This window comes from Felis catus, chromosome E1, assembly GCF_018350175.1.
Source record: "Felis catus isolate Fca126 chromosome E1, F.catus_Fca126_mat1.0, whole genome shotgun sequence".
NCBI lineage: Eukaryota > Metazoa > Chordata > Mammalia > Carnivora > Felidae > Felis > Felis catus.
In genome coordinates this window covers 36,826,537-36,847,782 of record NC_058381.1, presented here as the reverse complement: position 1 = coordinate 36,847,782, position 21,246 = coordinate 36,826,537, and the positions used below count along the sequence as shown (strand labels likewise).

General features: G+C 35.9%; 1 protein-coding gene across 7 annotated transcripts in view; it reads right to left on the bottom strand.

Annotated features, from left to right (window-relative positions):
• The window catches only part of SKAP1 (src kinase associated phosphoprotein 1), a 281,290-nt gene that overhangs the window by 240,736 nt on the left and 19,308 nt on the right, over positions 1–21,246 (bottom strand). For all 7 annotated transcript variants that reach the window (XM_006940253.5, XM_045044377.1, XM_045044376.1 and 4 more), the window contains exon 2: positions 8,227–8,332. In XM_006940253.5, the coding sequence (XP_006940315.1) occupies positions 8,227–8,332 (106 nt within the window). The remainder of the gene's footprint in view (positions 1–8,226; positions 8,333–21,246) is intronic.

The window sequence follows — 21,246 nt, the reverse complement described above, 5'->3', positions numbered from 1 at the left end:
TTCTTGTTCTGTGAACTTTTGTCTCCAGTGCTTGAGAGACTATCCTAATATCCCCCGAACATGTTTTAGTGATAACATTTACTGCACTAGGGCCAAAATGATTTTCTGCCACTTTCAATTCTAGTTCAATAAAAGAATAAGAGCTTTGTTTCTAACCTCTGTCATTTTTAATACCATAAAGTGATTTTAAAAATGTAAAATTGAGTTCCATTTCCTACTGGACCACCAATCTCATATTAGCTTTCCTTTTATCAAATTTATGAGAAAAGTCAGAAATTGCCTTTCCTTAAAAAAAAATCAAAATTTCAGGATCTCCTGGGCAGAATGCTTGAATTGAATTTTAGCACTCCATAATTGCTGGCCTAGAAGTTTTAAACAAGTATAAAAGTTAGCTACTTATGGCAGAAATAACAAACTAGAGGATTATCCTTTACTTCACTTAGAAAAGCAAAAGTCATAATGCTATTCCTAGAAAATTACATCCTTAAAAATCCCAAATATGTTTATTACATTTCCAAACTGAGGAAGTCTGTGGTTTTCTGAAACCACAGTGAATTAAGTCCATGACTTCTGAATAATATTAATATAATAATTTTTTATATTATGAAAATTTTCTAATATGCATAAATATTAAAAGAACTCCATATATACCTACAGCCTAGACTCTATGACTCACATTTTGTTATATTTGCTTTGTCACATATCCATCCATCCATCCACTCATCCGTCTTCTTTTGGATGGATTCCAAAATAAATTAGTATACATTAGACATTAGTATACTCCACCTAATCAATTCAGTATGCATGTATAATTGACTAAACTTCAATATTTGTTACAATTCTTTTAAACCAATAATCTTTGAAAGATGCCAATTCATTTTTTGTAATGGCTAAGTGAACTAAGCAACTAATTACAAATTCTAAATTCTAAATCCTAATCTTTTATTAATTCTATTACTTTGTGTAATTTCTTATATCTCAGTTCTTTCATCAACAAAGGCACAAGGGCACTTAATAGACATGGTAAAAGGTCTCAATTACCAAATTGCAAAATGGACCTTGTGGGTATGGCAGAATTCACAAATAAGAGAGACACTCCCCAGTATAACTTAGAGAAATAGCTAACGGAGATTATGCGGACATAAAGTTTTTGGTAAGTTATAATGAGAACCTCAACAAGGCTCACCAACTCAGGAGGGAGTTTGAGTTCGAGCATTAAATAATAATGCATCTCATATAAGCCACACTGTTACTCCGATACAACAATCTGAAGCCGGACTTTTGAAGACTAGGTCACTCCAGGAACAAATTTGGCAACAAAGTACTGGCATCAAAATGGAGTTTTCTTGGGTTTGCAAAGCTGTGGTATCACTGATTTGTAAACTCCCTAATAATGGACTACAGTAAAAGTTGCCACAGGGAGAGCTGCGCCTTCCTTTATGAGCTGTTTGTTCCCCTACACTGGTCTTCCTTTTTTTTTTCTTTCAGAGGATTGGCCCTGGAAGGGGCATCCTTTGAAGCCTGAAGAATCAAAGCTATTGCAAAGCACTGCTGAGAGTTTTGAAAGAAATATGAAGAAACTACATTGGACCTGGGGCGATAGGCTGAGATCTTCCCAAACGGGTCAGCAGTAGGTCTGTAAAATATTCCCATTGCCAAGGAGGCGGTGACATCTTGTGTAAATCAAAAACTAAAACCCTAAGAAATCTCATTTCCATTTTAAATGCATGGGGGTTAAATATGGATATCTAGCACTGGAGAAGTTCCTGTGGGATTGATTTTTTCCCCCCGTCTTCTCTGAGCCCTTTCCTGAGCGTGATAAGTAGTACCGCATTTCATTACCAACCCTGCTAGCACTGCACTTTGGGGAGACTAGATGAGTGTACACAGTGGGGGAGAAGATCCGGCTTCCAAAAAAGATATGATTCACGTGGTGTGATGATAAAAACCCACTTTAGGCCCAACTCATTTTCAGCAGAATTGTGAAATAAAATAAAATCCCAAGGAAATGAAATTTCCTGCATCATTTTCCAAATTAAAAAAAAAAATCATAGCGACATTATAAAGGAAAATCAAATAGAGGTTTCAAACTTTGGTTGGTAATGTTTGCAGTTTTGTAACACTTGGAAAAAAAAAAATTCCAAACAATGTGATGAGAGAGGCAACTTCGAAAGACAACATAAGATCGGCGTTAGGGGAATCTTCAACTGAATGAGTCAGCGTTAGAAAAATAACATCCGAACAAAGAGTTTGGCTTCTGACAGCTGACCCAGTGCTCTTGTATTTCTCTCCCCTTTGCTCTACTTTCACAAAGTGGATACAGAGTGGGTCTATATCTGAAATAAGAGAAAACAAGCAAATTAGAGAAAACCACAATCTGGAAGGCCCCACAACCACAAGGTCCCTGGAAATCCACAAATAGATGAACGCAGAGAGGCATTTTTTCATTGGCTTTCTATAAGCCGAGGAAATAGTGCAGGGCTGGGATAAAAGACTAGCTCTAGATAAAATGAGACTTAAAATCAAGGGAAGATGAAGACAGTGATTTTATACACATGATCTTTTCACACAATGTATGAATTAAGAGCCTCCATTTATAGACAAATATACAAGCTTCCTGTATTAAAAAAACAGACACAGGATTTTCTGAGACCTTTCAAGACAAATCCATATTAAGTAGATAATAGGAATGTGCCCAAGCGATAATGATAGCTGTAATTCCATCAGGAATAAAGCAAATTTCAGCGACCTCACTGTATGGCTAAGGAGTAGTGCTCAGCTTATTACTCTAATGAGTTAGTCCAATCTAAAGGGTGCAAGTTCAGTTACTTGCCTGCCTCCTAGGTCACATTTCAAAATTCCTTTCACAATAGAACATGTTATTCTGTTTAAAGAGAGCAGTACTCGGAATTTTTATTAAAACTTTTGGAAGGAACAAATTTATTCATCCATGCTTTTGAAAAAACCCACCTATTACTTAGCATGAAAAAATATTAAAATATTATTATATATCAGAGTTACTTATATAAAAATACTTATTTTATAGGATGCCCAAAGGGAGAAGAAGTTTCTGCTCACTACGATCACAATAGCCCAGTGTAAAATAAACAAAAAATGGATCAATTTAATCTTGGAGCTGGTACCAAACCCAAGATATCCTCACAAGTGAAAGAATACATAGGATTATCATCATCATAACATCAAAAGGCAAGTTATACACTTCAAGGCTGCTTGGGAAGAGCAGAAGGCTTGCTAGGAAAGAACACATACTGAGATGATTTTCCCTTCCAGGTTAAGCCAAGAGACCAGAAGTGGGTAATGTTATATCAGTCTCACCTGCAGAGCATTTCAGACTCAAAGAACAATAAATATAACCCCTCACTGCCACATAAGTATATTCCCCCAAATCTTTTAACACAGGTCGTGAAATCTCAACATACACTCACTGAATAACAGAACACTAGTATACAGGAATTTGGCATATAAACGATCAGTTGAGAGCCCTGAAGTTTTGGCGGGGTTTTGTTTCTTTCTTAGTTTAAGGCTGGGAGGCAGGGATGGGACTAGAAAAGGAAAAAATAAATTATCAACCTTCGAGATGTGGTCAAATTATTGCTATGACTTTTGAACCTTTTTTAGAGCTATTGAAACTTAGATGGATGGTATAATTATTTCCTACTCTTTCTTTTCTCTGAGTTGGCACTGAAACTCCAGTGTAAGTAGCAAAATGAAACATCAGAAAGATGTTGTGAGCAAATACCTAAACTTGCAAGCAACACAAATGTATTAATCAATATAACAGCACATTACACCTTAGTTCTCTTTAAGCATGCTTCATTTGAATGTGTTTTCTTTTGGGGTGTTTAAGCTCATTAACCAGCACTTAAGAAGAGTGAAACCCTCTATGTAATTAATGGTAATAGTATTTACGGTATACTATTTTGAAACTTTTAACTCCCAAGAGTTGTATCAGACTAACTTTTTGTCTCTCCTCCTATAAAACAAAGGCCATCTGATGATCATCTTAAGCTAAATCCTACTTTATAGTTAAATCCACAGTAAACTGAAAAGAAACACTTGAAGTTCTCAAGGAAACTGGAATTGTTATTATGATATTCATATTAATGTATCATGTTTCATGCAGAGCTGGACTAGCCACCCACAATGAAACATGTTCAAGATACTCTTCCAGCCTATGCATTAAATGTCCTGGGTTTTGTGGCTTTTTTGCCGTAATCCTGTTACAGAAAGTTATTTCTTGATTTCTTTCCATTTCAATATGCTATAAATCTACCTGTCTCTTTTTGGAACTCCTTTAAGTTTCACAGAAGGAAACAATACTCCAAGTTTGTTTCCATTGGCTCCGGCCTTCACTTCCAACAGTGAGCATAAATGGTTGTTCCAAAACAGGCCATCAAGAGAGAATATGTATGTCCCTACCTTAGTAATAAAAATATTCTATTTTCTTCATTCCTTCCCCCACTCTCAATGTATCCTTGCTGTCAGATGGCCTCCCCTGAATGGAACTTTTAAGAAATGCTCGACTGTTTCGGCAAATGCATGAGACTGCCATCCAGCTTCTACGTGCAGATCGTCTGCTTCGTTCCAGGTGTCCCACATCTGGCGCGGATCCTGCAGTGACCAGCGTAATAAAACAGGAGGAGCCTGTGCCTGGCTTTCATCCTAATCATACTCTAAAGAGCTCAGTGAAAACTTGGACTCAGAATGTGAAAGCTGTTAGATTTTAGGGAGAAGGTTTAAATGAGGCAGTTGGAAGAAGAGCAATGAATATCACAGCTCAGGACATGGAATACCACACAAGGGCTCCACTTCTTTGAAAGCACCCATTTTTTTCATTTTGTCTTACGTGGCATACATGATCCCTCATTGGTAAGGATCAAATGTAAGCCAAAAAAACTAGTATGCAGATGGAGATACAGAGACGATTTTTGGGTTTTTTTGTTTTGTTTTGGTTTGGTTTGGTTTTTTAAATTTTTTTAACGTTTTTATTTATTTTTGAGACAGAGAGAGACAGAGCATGAACGGGGGAGGGGCAGAGAGAGAGAGGGAGACACAGAATCGGAAACAGGCTCCAGGCTCTGAGCCATCAGCCCAGAGCCTGACGCGGGGCTCGAACTCACGGACCGCGAGATCGTGACCTGAGCTGAAGTCGGACCCTTAACCGACTGAGCCACCCAGGCGCCCCATTGTTTGTTTTTAAAATATTTTTTAAATGTTTATTTATTTTTGAGAGAGAGAGAGAGAGAGAGAGAGACCGAGTGTGAGCGGGGGAGGGGCAGAGAGAGAGAGGGAGACACAGAATCCAAAGCAGGCTCCAGGCTCTGAGCTGTCAGCACAAAACCTGGTGCAGGGCTCAAACCCACGAACTGCAAGATCATGACCCGAGCTGAAGTCAGATGCTTAGCTGACTGAGCCACTCAGGCATGCCTTGTTTGTCTGTTTTTAAGTCTGTGAGGAAAGAGAATGGCCAAGCCACTGGTTCTGGAAAACAGATGAGCACTTGGAGGACACCCACGACTCTGGACATAGCTATCATTTCCTGGGGTCAGTCGGGCTAGACAACAGAAAGGTAGCAAACGGCACATTTTATAATGTGACAGCTGTGACAGTCAGACCCTGGGACTTACAGTAATTCCATAGTCATGGCAAACACCACTGAATTCTGAGTCACCCTAAAAATTAGGGCCAACCCTCTAAAGTTTACCAGGAATCAGAGGCAGTGCTCTTTTCACTCCTCTCTACCCTTTTCGTTCTCACGCAGCTCAACTTGAGGAAAGAATTAGAGAAACCGAACCAAGAAAATAACAATAGAATGGAAAGGTGTGTGTGTGTGTGTGTGTGTGTGTGTGTGTGTGTGTGTGAAATATATGTGTGTGTGTATATACATACAGTATTTATATCCATCTAGTGGCTTTCTCAGATTACCTTGAGATTTTTTTACCCACCTTCAAGCCCTGAAGTGTCAGATCATAGTTTTAGATAGGTTCCTATCCCTCAAAATGTACCAAGCCCTAAAATATAATTGGCTTAATATGATTAAAGATACAATGTTAGAAGCAACTTTCAGTGATTCTTTCCATGTTACATGTCCACTTACCATATACATTTAACTCTCAAGTTTTGTGATTCCCAAATTTCTTTTCACACCTGGCTTTTTGTCATGAGATACAGTACCACACAACAAGAGTAAATGTAGCTGGTATTGTACAAGCTTTCAGTATCCGTACAAATAGTGTATGATGGGGACCAGCCGTCAATAGGACTGTAGAAGCAATATGGCTGAAGAAGAGTGTTCAGTAAAACAAGGGTTACATTAAGGGGATGATGATTGAATGGGTGGATGTAAGGCAATTTCAAACAGCTTGCCAAAGGAAAGCCTCATTTTTCCATTTTCTGGTACAATATCTAATTTCTGGCTCCTCATTTCCTCCATGATCTGATAATTATGAAATTCTAAATAAAGTGTCATCTTTCTTGCAACAAATCAATGAACAGAAAGCTCCCATCAGATGTTTCCTAAAGCTCCTGCTGATTGTTTCCTGAACGTCTATCCCACAAACCGCACAGCAAGCTCTTGGAGAACAAGGAACCCTCTCGACCCCGTACCAAAGACAGCTTCTGTGAGTGTGCATGGGTGTGTGTGTGCATGGGTGTGTGTGTATGTGTGTGCATTTAAAAAGAGGACTAAGAAGTAATAAGCAACTGATAATAATGAGTGACCACAAAATCACCTTTTACTACCAATTTCAGATTGAAGTTTAGCCCTTTCCAAACGCTGTGGTACAAATATGGAAAAGGAAAATTCCTCCTCGTTGTATATTTGTCCATACAGATACAGTAACATTCATTTTTTTTTGCATTCCTTATCACAAATTTATACCAATAGCACCATCAATACACAATTATGTTCTGGGCATCCGTCTCCCTATAATACAATTTGAAGTAATGCCACCTCCATTCCTTATGCAAAGCTTATAATACTCCTGTAAATACAAAGGTCAACTTGTGAAAATTAAAAAAAAAATTCTATGGGTTACTAACTAAACCTTCAGATACACAGGTAAGCCTAAACTTATCTACTAATAAAGTAACATTATGGAGAAACTTGTTTTAAACACTCTTCCAGCCTACCAAAAATTACAGATATTCTCACTTTTGCAAAAAGCTCCCATCTTCTGCATTCTGTTTGTTTCAATTATTCAGGGCAACCCAGGCTGATAATTACACAGTCCCCAGTTGCTGAGTAAAAGTGATGCTTAATTAGCCAGCAGGAAAGATCGATTAAGATCCAGCAGGGCATCTTGTGAGGTTCTCTCACATTTCTGGAGGGAATAGATTCTGGCTGTGCCCTTCCAAAGGATAAAATTCCCTGCTTCTAAGGAGTTTCAGTGAGCTTTAAAAGTAGATGCTAAGATCAGTCAGGCACACAAATTAAATCCCAGTCATAACCCTACAGATGTTCTCCCTTTTCTAAGAGTACTTAGTTCAAACATTCTGAACCATATTGCCATTGGGTTGAGAAAAGCTTAAAATAACATTCAACTTATCCCCCAAATCTCTTTCAGTTACCACATTTCAAGCAAAAGATGGCCAGGAATGCATTGTAAAAGAAAAATTTTATTCTTTCTCCCCCAAGCAAATGTATGTATGTATCTGTCAGATGCTCACATTCTAAAAGGCACAAATTAGGTCAGGACCTCTCATTTTAAAAAGTCAATGACCATGGTACTCTAAACCAGTCTGAGACTAAAACATTCCAATATGGCCAAAGAATCAACTGGTAAGTCTGGTTTAAGTTTTCTATTAAGGAAGGAGATGTGGAAGTAAAATCAGAACCAAAAATCACAACAAAAATTATGTCATACCGCCTAACATCTTCCCTTTAGTAACTTGGACAGGCATAAATGTTTAGTTTTTCACACATTTGGCCGAAGTATTCAATAAAGATGAACACAACAGTCTACAGCTAAAGGCAGATTCTTTATCTTAAGGTACATAATTATAAAAATAGTTTTATTTTGGTATACTAACTACACTAATCATGCCTGCCTACCTCCAATTCAATTCAGTAAATATTTAGTAAGCCTCTATCAAGTATAAAGAACTATGATAAGTACATCCTACCTCTTTAATGTATAAGTAGATTTTAGTGGTTATAAATTGTGTAAAATCTGACAAAGAAAAATGGAACCAGTTTATACAAACCTAGTTTTGATTTGCTGGAAGCCCCTTAGTATATGGTCTCTGTGGTCCCTTGCAGTAGCACTGAGGTTCTCATTCCGCAAACCTTCTGCCAAGAACTCCTCAGCATCTAAAAGAAATGGAAAGTTGATCAACAGAAAAGAAGAAGTAATAAGGGAGAATAGGAAAATCTGAAGGATTAAGAAATGGGTATTCTTTTCTCTTCAAAAACTTTAAAGTTGCAAAGCAATGTGAGTGCACTTACTACCACCGAACCGTACACTTAGTAATGGTTCAAACAGTACATTTTATGTTATGTAAATTTTAACTGAATAGAAAATAAATAAAACTTTATGTGCCTATAAGTGATGCCTTCTGATAATCCAAGACCTTGATATAAAGTTGGAATGCTAACACATATGTTAATCACAAAAAATAACTATTTTCTAAGAAACATGTAAATATTAATTGTCTCTGATAGCAGAGGATGGTCAATTTCATAAACCTATAAATATCATAAACCAGTAATAGAAGGTCATAGGCCAACAGAAATGAGAAAGAAATACCAATAAATACAGCTGAAATAAAAAAATAGAGTGGAACTACAAAATCAGGAACAAAAGGACAGGCACTCAAAGAAGAAAAATTGATTAGCAAAAGCATTATCAATGAAAATGACAATCTAACCAAGTGAAGGAACTCACATGGAAAGAAAAATGTGTCCAAGAGAAGGAAACTGCAATTAATGTGAACATACATTATAAAATAGGGACATGATAGGGACGCCTGGGTGGCTCAGTCAGTTCAGCATTGACTTCGGCTCAGGTCATGATCTCATAGTTCGTGAGTTCTAGCCCCGCATTGGGCTCTGTGCTGACAGCTGGGAGCCTGGAGCCTGCTTTGGATTCTGTGTCTCCCTCTGTCTCTGCCCCTCCCCAACTTGCACTCTGTCTCTCGCTCTCAAGAATAAACATTAACTAAATTAAATAAACGAAATCAAATAAGGACATGATAGAAATATATAGCATGAAACAAATCATGTTATGCTGAAAGAAATGGTGGGGGGGCATCTAGATATCTTCAAAGATAAAATACATTGATAATGATTACAATTGTCAGAAATACTAGCTACATACTTAGTATGCAGAAAAGGGTTATTACCCCTAAAATATATATAAATAACACAGTCAAAATTTCCCACATTAAAAAACAGTGCCTGCAATATAAAACTGTGTCATATACACTATAAAAATAATGTTATGAATTTATACAGTTGGGTTACATAAGCATGCTTAAAAATTTGTTTTACATTCACACCATTCAACAACACCAAAGCAAAACAAAACAATCTTAGATAGCCCTCACCAGTACTTTTGATGAGGTATAAAGTTCTGGAAATTAAAAGTTTCACAGTGGACCGCCACCAACTTCCAGGGTTTGCACCACATCTATTGCATGTGTCATTTATGGGTTCTTTTAAAGTTCTCTGAAGGCTAAAGAATGAGGAAATGGGAAGTTGAATTAAAAGATAAAAATAAATGCTACCCAAAATTCAATGAATGTAATACACCTACTAATATGGACAAGGACACATTATCATTTCAATAGAAACAGAAAAAAGCATTTGGCAAAAATTCAAGATAAAAAATACTCAACAAACCAGAATAGAAGGAAACTTTCTCAGCCTGATAAAGAGCAGCTACAAAAACTCCACAGCTAACATCATACTTCATATCAAAGACTGATGTTTTCCCCCTGTTCCGAAGATCAGAAACAAAATAAGAATGTTCTGTTCTCACCACATATACTCAAAATTGTACTGTTGCTAGCCAGGGCAATTGCACAAGAAAATGAAATTAAAATAGTCCAGATTAGAAAGGAAGAAGTGAAACTATCTCTATTTGCAGATTACATATTCTTGTGTATAGAAAACCCTAAGGAATCCACTAAAAAAAGCTATTAGAACAAATAAATTCAGTAAGTTTGCAGGAAACAAGATTAATGTACAAAAGCAATTGTCTTTCTGTAGAGTTGCAATGAACAAACCAAAAATGAAATTAGAAAAATTCCACTTAAGATAGCATAAAACAGAATTAAACACTTAGAAATAAAGTTAACAAAAGTAACACAAGACTTAAACTCTTAAAATTGCAAAAAAAAAAACTGTTAAAAGAAATTAAAGATCTAAATAAATGGAAAGACATCCATGTTCAGAGATGGAAAGACTTACTATTGTTAAAATGGCAATATTCCTCAAATTGATCTAAAGATTTAATGCAATCCCTATAAAAATCTTGGTTGGATTTTTTGCAGAAATTGATAAGCTACTCCTAAAATTCATGTGGAAATTCATGGAACCCAGAATAGCCAAAACAATTTTGAAAACGAAGAACAATTTGGACAATTCACATTTTCTGATTTCAAAACTTACTATAAAGTTACAACAATCAAGACAATACAGTAGCAGCAGAAAGGCAGACACATAAATCAAAGGAATAAAATGAAAACTTCACAAATAGGCCTTCACATTTATAGTCAATAAATTTTTGACAAGGATGCTAAGACAATTCAATAGGAAAAAAATTTTTTTTCAACAAATAGTGCTGGAACTACTGAATATCCATACGTAAAAACCCGAAGTTGGATCCCTACCTCAAACAATATCAAAAATGAATGCAAAATGGATCAAAGACCTAAATGTAAAATGTAAAACTATAAAGCTCTTAGAAGAAAACAAGCATAAATCCTTGTAACCTTGGATTAGGTAATATTTCTAAAATTAGGTAAGTGTCTTAGATGTGATGCCAAAAGAATAAGCAACAAAAGAAAAAATAAATTGGACATCAAAAATTAAAAATCACTGTGCTTCAAAGGATGTCATCAAGAAAGCAAAGAGACAACCCACAGAACAGGAGAAAATTTTTGCAAATCATATAGCTGACAAGAGACTTCTATGTAGAATATATAGAGAATTCTTACAACTCAATAATAAAAAGACAAACAATTCAATTTTTTATTTTATTCTTTTATTTAAATTCAAGTTAATTAACATATAGTGTAGTATTGGTTTCAGGAGTAGAATTCAGTTCATCACTTACATACAACACCCAGTGCTCATCACAAGTACGCTCCTTGATACACTCATCCATCTGGCCCATTCCTCACTCACCACCCCTCCAGGAACCCTCAGTTTGTTCTCTGGATTTAAGAGTCTCTTGTGGTTTCTCTCTCTCTGTTTTTATTTTATTTTTCCTTCCCTTCATCTATGTTCATCTGCTTTGTTTCTTAACACTTCAATTTTAAAATGAGCAAAGGAGATGAACAGACATTTACTCCCCCAAAAATATACAAATGGCCAATGAGCACATGAAAAAATGCTCAACATCAACTGTCATCAGGGAAATGCAAATCAAAACCACAAGGAGATACCACTTCACACTCACTAGGGTGGCTGTAGTCAAAAGATGGACAAAAATGAATGTTGTCAAAGATGCAGAAAAATTGAGACCCTCATATATTGCTGTTGGCAATGTAAAATGGTGTTGCTGCTATGTAAAACAGTCTTGCAGTTTCTCAAAAGGCTAAACAGAGAGTTACCAAAAGACCCAGCCATTCCACTACTAGATATATACCCAAGAGAAATGAAAACAAATGCTCATAACAGCATTATTCTTACTAGTCAGTACGTATGTGGAAACAACCCAAATGTCTATCAACTGATGAATGTGTTATATCTATACAGTGGAATACTATTCAGCAATAAAAAAAAAATGAAACGAAATGCCACATGCTACAATATGGGTGAATCTCCAAAACTATTATAGTAAGTGAAAGAAACTAGTCACAAGGACCTCATATTGTATAAATCAATTCACATGAAATACACAGAATAGGCAAATCTATGGAAAGAGATTAGTGGATGCCTACAACTGCAGGAGGGAGGGGAATTGGGGAGTGATGGCTCAGGGGTTTAAGTCTTCATTCGGGATGATGAAAATGTTCTAAAATTTGTTGTGGTAATAACTGCACAACTCTGTGGATATACTAAAAGCCACTGAATTGTACACTTAAAGTGTAGGGTAGGTTGCATGGTATATGAACTGCATATCATCTCAACGAAGCTGTTAAAAAATTAAATAGATAAATAAATAACAACATCTACAGATATCCTTCTCAACTTTCAAAACTGAAGGAAAATGAAAACATCCCTCAAGGACCCAGACAGAAAAAATAAGTTTCTTACAAAACAATGGAGTCAGAATGTCCTCTCCACAAAATAAACATCAGAAGATGAAAGTTTTACAGAGTTTTAAAGGAAAAATTCTGGGGGCGCCTGGGTGGCGCAGTCGGTTAAGCGTCCGACTTCAGCCAGGTCACGATCTCGCGGTCTGTGAGTTCGAGCCCCGCGTCGGGCTCTGGGCTGATGGCTCAGAGCCTGGAGCCTGTTTCCGATTCTGTGTCTCCCTCTCTCTCTGCCCCTCCCCCGTTCATGCTTTGTCTCTCTCTGTCCCAAAAATAAATAAACGTTGAAAAAAAAAAAATTTTTTTAAAGGAAAAATTCTGTGTTCAAGAATTCTAAACATAGCCAAGATGTTGGTTATAAGAAGGAGACCAGAAAAACATTTTCAAACAGTTGTGGCTCTCAACGTCTACCACCTACATTCTTTTCCTGAAGAAAATCTTTTCAACGATACACTCTGAATGGCCAAAAGACACATGAAAAGATATTCAACCATTTACAACACCATTTACAATGATGGAACTAGAATGTGTTATGCTAAGTGAAATAAGTCAGTCAGAGAAAGATAAATACCATATGATTTCACTCATGTGGAATTTAAGAAACAAAACAGATGAACATATGGGAAGCGGGGGTAAGAGAGGGAAACAAACCACAAGAAACTCTTAATGATAGAGAACAAAATGAGGGTTGATGGAGGGAGGTGAGTGGGGAGATGGGCTAGATGGGGGATGGGTATTAAGGAGGGCATGTGTTGTGATGAGCACTGGGTGCTGTATGTAAGTGATGAATCACTGAATTATATTCCTGAAACCAATATGGCACCGTATGTTAACTCAAATTTGAATATAAAAAAATAAATAAAACATCAGCTATATATGTAATTTGAAATTTTCTAGTAGCCTCATTTCAAAAAGTACCAAAAAAAAGATGGAATTAATTTTAGCAATGTTTACTTATTTTTTCCAATCCAACAGATCCAAAATATTATCATTTCAATATATTGTCAATATAAAAATTTTTGAGGTATTTGATCTTTTTTGTAGTAAATTTTCAAAACCTCGTGTGTATTTTATACTTGACAACACATATCAGTTCAGACTAGTCACATTTCAAATGTTCAATAGCCATAAGTGGAGAGCAGCTACTGCTTTGGATAGTACAGATATAGAGGATTTAAATAATATAATTAATAAGGTAGATGTTAGGAGTGAACTAAACTCTGCAACCTAAGAATAGAATATATTCTAAAAACTAAGCTCAACCTAAGAATAGAATTTACAACTGACAAAAAATTTATAAAGTTGATTAAACACTGGATTACAAAGGAAACATCAATAGTTTCTTTAAAACTCAAAATTAGAAAGATCTTGTTTTATGACCACAATGAAATAAAACCAAAACTTAAAATCAAAAAGAGTAAACAGGGGCATCTGGATGGCTCAGTTGGTTAAGCCTCCAACACTTGATTTCAGCTCAGGTCATGATCTCACCATTGGTGAGATGGGGCCCTGCGCCTGGCTGTGTGCTAAGAGCGCAGAGCCTCCTTGGGATTCTCTCTCTTCCTGTTTCTCTGCCCCTCCCTTGCTCTCTCTCTCTCTCTCTATCAAAATAAATAAACATTAAAAGAAAGAGTAAACAAACCCTGCCACACCTAGACATTGAAAACACACTCCTACTTATGCCATGGATCAGAAAGGAAACTTAAAACTACAATTACAACCTACTGAGAAAGTAGCCTGGATAAAACATTATAACATATAACCAGTGTTGTATTGAGTGACAAATTCATAGACTTAAATATCTCCAGTATTAAATAAGAGAGAATGAAAATTAATATAGTAAGCACCAAACTCAAGAAACCAGAAAAGAGCAATAAAACAAGTCTATGGCAAATAGGAAGAAGGAAACAATAAAGATAAAAGCAGAATTAATAAATCAGAACAGTGGCTGTCGTAACAGTGCTCTCTGGAGTCATAAGCCTCTGATAAGGAAGAGAAAAAGCAGGGGCAGGTCAAGTGAGCGAGACTCTGGGAAATCCCCTCCTTTCCCCTCACTCCCCTTTGTCTGAATCACAAGCACTTGGCTTTTATCTATTTATACACTGTGATTTCACATAATACTTTAACTTTGAAAAGGGTTCCATTGCACAACTTAATGGTTAAAAAAGCACTGACCTTAAAACAGTGGGGAAAAAATGTGTAAATGCTAAATAAGTGTTAACAGCTGGGAATTTTCAGAGGTGAGGGGGAAATCCAATAAGCTAATAAACCATCAGCAAAGGTAATCAAGGAAAAAGGAAAGAAAGCACAAATATACAGAAATGAAGCAGAATTAAAAGGAAGCAACAACAAATACATGAATTTTAATAAGTATGAAATATTTCATAAAGCTGGTGAGATTTCAAGTTATTTTAATTTTCTTCTTTGTGCTTTTATGTATTCTGCATTTTGTGATATTATCTTTCTCTCCCCTTTGAGAGGTTCTTTTCTTTTCGTTTTTTTTTTTTTTTAACATTTATTTATTTTTGAGACAGAGAGAGACAGAGCATGAACTGGGGAGGGTCAGAGAAAGAGGGAGACATAGAATCTGAAACAGGCTCCAGGCTATAAGCTGTCAGCACAGAGCCCAACGCGGGGCTTGAACTCACGGACCATGAGATCATGACCTGAGCCGAAGTCGGCTGCTTAACCGACTGAACCACCCAGGCGCCCCTGAGAGGTTATTTTCAAAAGTAAGATGCTATGCAAACAAAATAAAATGTCATGCAAATAAATTTGAAAATCTCAGTGAAATAGTTTCTGAGAAAAAAATAAATTTCTAAAACTGAATTGAGAATGGAAAACCTGAATCTGGAACATGCTAATAACCAGGGAAAAAGAAGAAATGTTGGTCAAATTGTTAAAAAAAAAAATTCAGATTCATACAGTTGTATAAATGTCTTTCAAAGTTTTAAGTGATAAATCATTCCCATACTACATGAACTGTCCCAGTGCACAGAACAGAATGCTTCTTTTTTTTTTTTAATGTTTATTTATTTCTGAGACAGAGAGAGACACACAGCATGAGCGGGGGAGGGGCAGAGAGAGGGAGAGACACAGAATCCAAAGCAGGCTCCAGGCTCTGAGCTGTCAGCCCAGAGCCCGACGCGGGGCTCGAACCCACAAACTGTGAGATCATGACCTGAGCCTAAGTCAGACGCTCAACCGACTGAGCCACCCAGGTGCCCTAACATAATGCTTCTTTAATTATTTGTTATAAGCCAGCATAATCCCAGTTCTAAAAGAGCATAAAAAGGAATCAGTTTAAAGTTAATGTAAATACAAAAATCCTAAATGAAGTACTAGTAAGTCAAACTTAGCAGTACATTAAAAGAATAATATAAAGTTTATCCTGGGAATATAACGATGTTTGAATATTATTGATGTGTTACATACTTATTTAGTATGTTAAAGAAGAGATCTATACAAGCAGGTTGATAAATGGCAAAAACCTCACCTCATGATATTTATTATCTATTTATGACAAAACTGTATTTAAAAAAAATTTTTATTGAAATTCTAGTTAGCTAACATAAATGACAAAACTGTATTTAGTAGAAGTAAAAAAATACCTTCTTAGCCTAAGAAATATATAAATCACAAACCATCATCATATTTATGCCTAAAAAACTAAAATCATTATTATTAAAGAAGAAGATTGGTTTGGGGCACCTGGGTGACTCAGTCGGTTAAGCAGCTGACTTCAGCTCAGGTCATGATCTCGTGGTTCACGAGTTCGAGCCTCGCATCAGGCTCTGTGCTGACAGCTCAGAGCCTGGAGCCAGCTTCGGATTCTGTGTCTCCCTCTCTGCCCCTGCCCCACTTATGCTCCCTCCCTCTCTCAAACATAAATAAACATTAAAAAAAAAAAAAAAAAAGAACAAGATTGGTTTGCCAACTACTCCCACTATTAATTAATTAACACTGTTCTGGAGGTTCTAGACAAAAAGAAGCCTAAGGAGGAAAAATAAAACTGTCATTATGCAGATATTATAATCAAATATATACAAACTTAAAACTCTGAACTTGAAAACTTTTAGAACTTGTAAGAATTTGGTAGGGTAGCCAGAAGATAAATATTTTAAAATCAATAGCTTGCTGGGTAATAGTACAATAATTTGTGTTGGACTAACTTTTGCAAAAATAAGAATTATCAACAAAATATTTAAAAACAACCATTTTAAGGCACCAAACAGTACCCAAAGGCAAGCAGAAACTGGCAGGAATTTGACTGTTGAAAGAAAGGAACTGCAGAATGAGACTTGCATTTTTACAGCTTTTCCTCTAAGGGTACACCCAACCTGTGTGGGATGGAGTAACTGAGGAATACCCTCAGGCAAAGCTTAATGGAAGGTGGGACAACATCAAATGCCAATCCTTACATATATTCAGTGTCCCAGAAGAGCAGAAAGAAATGGGTAAACAAACAAACAAACAAACAAAACCACAGAAGAAATAATAGCTGAAAAATTTCAATTTTGGTAAAAAGTATTAATTTATAGGTTCAAGAAGCTCAGTGCACATCAAATAAGATAAATATAAAGAAAACTAAATGTAGGCATATTATAGTCATACTGCAGAAAACCAAAGATAAAGAGAAAATTTTCAAAGAAGGCAGAGAAAATGACCCATTACATATAGGAGAATAAGGATAGGAATAAAAGTGATTGTTCATCAAAAATAATAGAGGCCAGAAGACACTAGAATGACATCTTTAAAGTGCTGAGAAGAGGGGCACCTGGGTGGCGCAGTCGGTTGAGCGTCAGACTTCAGCCAGGTCACGATCTCGCGGTCCGGGAGTTCGAGCCCCACGTCGGGCTCTGGGCTGATGGCTCGGAGCCTGGAGCCTGTTTCCAATTCTGTGTCTCCCTCTCTCTCTGCCCCTCCCCCGTTCATGCTCTGTCTCTCTCTGTCCCAAAAATAAATAAAAAATGTTGAAAAAAAATTTAAAAAAAAAATAAAGTGCTGAGAAGAAAAAGAAAAAAATAAAAATAAAAAAACCTGTCAACCCAGAATTCTATATCCAGTGACAACAGTCATCAAAATGTGAAGGCAAAATAAAGACATTTTTCGGATAAATAAAAATGGAGAACATTTTTTGCTAGGAAACCTGCACTAAAAGAAATCTAAAGGAAATTCATCAAGCTGCACCAGTGGGAAACTCAGATCAAAAGGGGCACCAAAGTGCTAAGTATGTGGGTATATATAAAACATTATCACTTTTTTTCTCTTCTTAATTTCTTCAAAAGACAGCTGGCAAGTTAAACCACAGATAAACACTGCATTTCGTTATTTATAACATAGGTATGTGTAAAATATATGGCAACAACAGAGGATGGGGGAGGCAGGTAAATGAAACCAGTTTATTGGCACAATATTAACCTAAGCAGACTGTGACAAATTAAGGATATTGTAATCACTAGAGTAAATCTAACAAACAAAACAAAGAGGTACAGTTTTTAGAAATAGAGAAATTAAAGTGGAATACTAAAAAGCATTTGATTACTTTTTAACAAGGCAAGTGTAACTAAAAAATGTGACAATTGGAAAACATATAGTAAATGGTAGACTCTAAATCCATTCATAACGATAATTATATTAGATATAAATGAACTAAACACTCCAATTAAAAAGCAGAGGGGTGCCTGGGTGGCTCAGTGGGTTAAGTGTCCAACTTCGGCTCAGGTCATGATCTCATGGTTTGTGAGTTCAAGCCCCTCATTGGGCTCTGTGCTGACAGCTCAGAGCCTGGAGCCTGCTTTGGATTCTGTGTCTCCCTTTTTCTCTGCCCAATCCCCACTTCCTCTCTGTCTCTCTCTGTCTCTCAAAAATAAATAAACACTTGAAAATTTTTTTTATAAAAAGCAGAGTACGTGGTAATCAAAAAGAATGAAATCTTGCCATTTGCAACTACATGGGTGGAACTTTAGGGTATTATGCTAAGTGAAATTAGTCAGAGAAAGACAAATATCATATGACTTCACTCATATGAGGACTTTAAGACACAGAACAGATGAATACAACGGAAAGGAAGCAAAAATAATATAAAAACAGGGAGGGGGACAAAACATAAGAGACTCTTAAATATGGAGAACAAACAGAGGGTTACTGGAGGGATTGTGGGAAGGGGGAGGGGGTAAATGGTTAAGAGGCATTAAGGAACCTACTCCTGAAATCATTGTTGCACTATATGCTAACTAACTTGGATGTAAATTAAAAAAATAAATTAAATTAAATTAAATTAAATAAATAAACCTAAAAAATTTTTAAAAAGCAGAGTACGTTTGACTGAGTAAGAATGCAAGACAATTACATGCTATCTACAAGGAACACACTTTAAATATAAACACACAGGCTGAAAATAAAAGAATGGAAGTGATATAGAAGCAAACCGCAAGCATAAAGAAGTTAGAATGGCTATATTAATGTAAGACAAAGGAGACTTCAAGACAGGGAGTATTACCAGAAATAAAGAGGGATATTTCATTATGATAAAAAGGCCAAGTCATAAGGAAGATAGAATCATAGATGTGTATGCACATAACAAGAGCTACAAAATACCTGAAGCAAATTCTGACCAAATTAAAGTGAGGAAAAGACATGTCTACAATCATAGTTGGGGATTTTACCAGCCTCCTTCAGAAACTAATAGAACAACTAGAAGAATAACCACTAAGGAGATAGAGGACCTGACCAACACCATCAGTCACTTTGACCTAATTGACATCCATAGAATGATCTATTCAACAACTGCAGAATATACATTTTTTTTTAATGCACATGGTATGTTCAGCAAAATATACCTATTCTAGGCCATAAAATAAGTCTTCATAAATGCCCAAAGTCTAAAACCTTATAGAATATGTTCCCTGACCACAAAAGAATTTAGAAATTAGTAACACTAAGATATCTAAAAAGATTCAACAGTTAGAAATAAAATAAACCAAGGAAGAAATAGTATTCTGTGAATAAAACGAATATTTCAAACAGAATGACTATAAAATACAACATATTTAAATTTATGGGATTTATAGATTCCTGTAGTTAAGGGCAATGTATAGTTTTAAATGTTTGTGTTAGAGAAGAAGAAAGTTTTAAAATCAATGATCTAAGTCTTCACCTTAAAAAACTAGAAAAATATAAGTAAATTAAACCCCAAGTAGAAAAAAGAAAATAATAAACATAAGGGTAGAAATCAATTTAAAAAGCAGAATAAACATTAGTTGGTTCTTTCTAATGACCAATAAATTTGATAAACCCCTAACAGTTTTATCAAGATCCATCAAAGGAAAGAAAAAAACCCCACAAATTACCAATATCAGGAATGAAGAAAGGGATATTATTAAAAACCTCACAGAAGTTAAAAGAATACTAAGGGAATATTATCAACATCTTGTTGCCAATAAATTTGACAACTTACATTAAACCGACAAACTCCTTGAAAAGCACAATTTACCAAAATGTGCAAGATGAAATACAAAATCCAAATAGCCCTATATCTATAAAAGAAATTGAATGCATAGTTTAAAAAAAAAAAAAAACTTTCCAGAAAGGTTAGGCCCAGATGATTTCACAAGTGATTTCTACCAAACATTTAAGCTAGAAAGAATACCAATCTTACACAAACTCTTAGAGAAAACAGAGTAGTGTGAGCACCTTCTAATTCATTTTATGAAGCCAGCATAACTCTGATACCAAAACTTGATAAAGATATTAAGAGAAGAAAAATTACAGATCAGTGTATAATACATTTGCCCTTCAGTTTAGAAGCTAAGGCTAATCACAGTGAATGTGATCTGAACACACTGCTCGGCACTGAATGGGAAAGAGAATTTAAAAGGTCCCTCAGTATATCACCTCCCTTATGTAACCAAGCTTACCACTCTATCTGATAGGCTTTCTGTTAAGTATCAATCATTTTAAAACAAAATCTTTTCTAATATAAATATCATATCACACCACATCAGAAGACATCGGGTTTCCTATGAGGTAGATACTACTGTCCCATTTTCTGGATGAGAAAACAAAGGTTAAAAAAACCTGCTTCCAGGTGACACACCTAGCAAAGATATGAACTCAAGCAGTCTGGTTCCAGAGCCTGAGCTCTTAATCACTACCCTGTGTTGCTCCTCCAAATACATTAATCCAGTAATATAATTATAGGTAAATAAATTATGGTGTATCATATTTGATTACTATGCAACCATTAAAGTATCCAGACAGATTGAGAGAGGAAAAGAAAAAAGAGATATTTCTCAGACTTTAGAAAATAAACACAAACATATTTTACCTTTCCCTCTAATAAAAAAGGTATTGCTGCTCATTGTAGAAAATTTGAAAAATACAGAAATTGATATAAGGAAGAAAATTGCAATTACTTGCAATTCCACCATTCTTTCAGTTTTTATTCTCTGCTAACATGACCTTTTAATCTTCATTTACAAAAATAAGATATCAAATGTCCTGAGGTTTTTACACTCAATTTTGGTTATTGGTTGGGATGCTTGGGTGGCTCAGTTGGCTAAGCCTCTGACTTTGGCTCAGGTCATGACCTCATGGTTCGTGAGTTCAAGTCCCCCATTGGGCTCTATGCTGACAGCTCAGAGCCTGGAGCTGCTTCAGATTCTGTGTGTGTGTCTCTCTCTCTGCCCCTCCCCTGTTCGTGCTCTGTCTCTGTCTCTCTCTCAAAAATAAATAAACATTTAAAAAAAAGAAAAATAACGATAACAACTAAAAAAATAAACTTTAAAAAGAAAAAAAAAC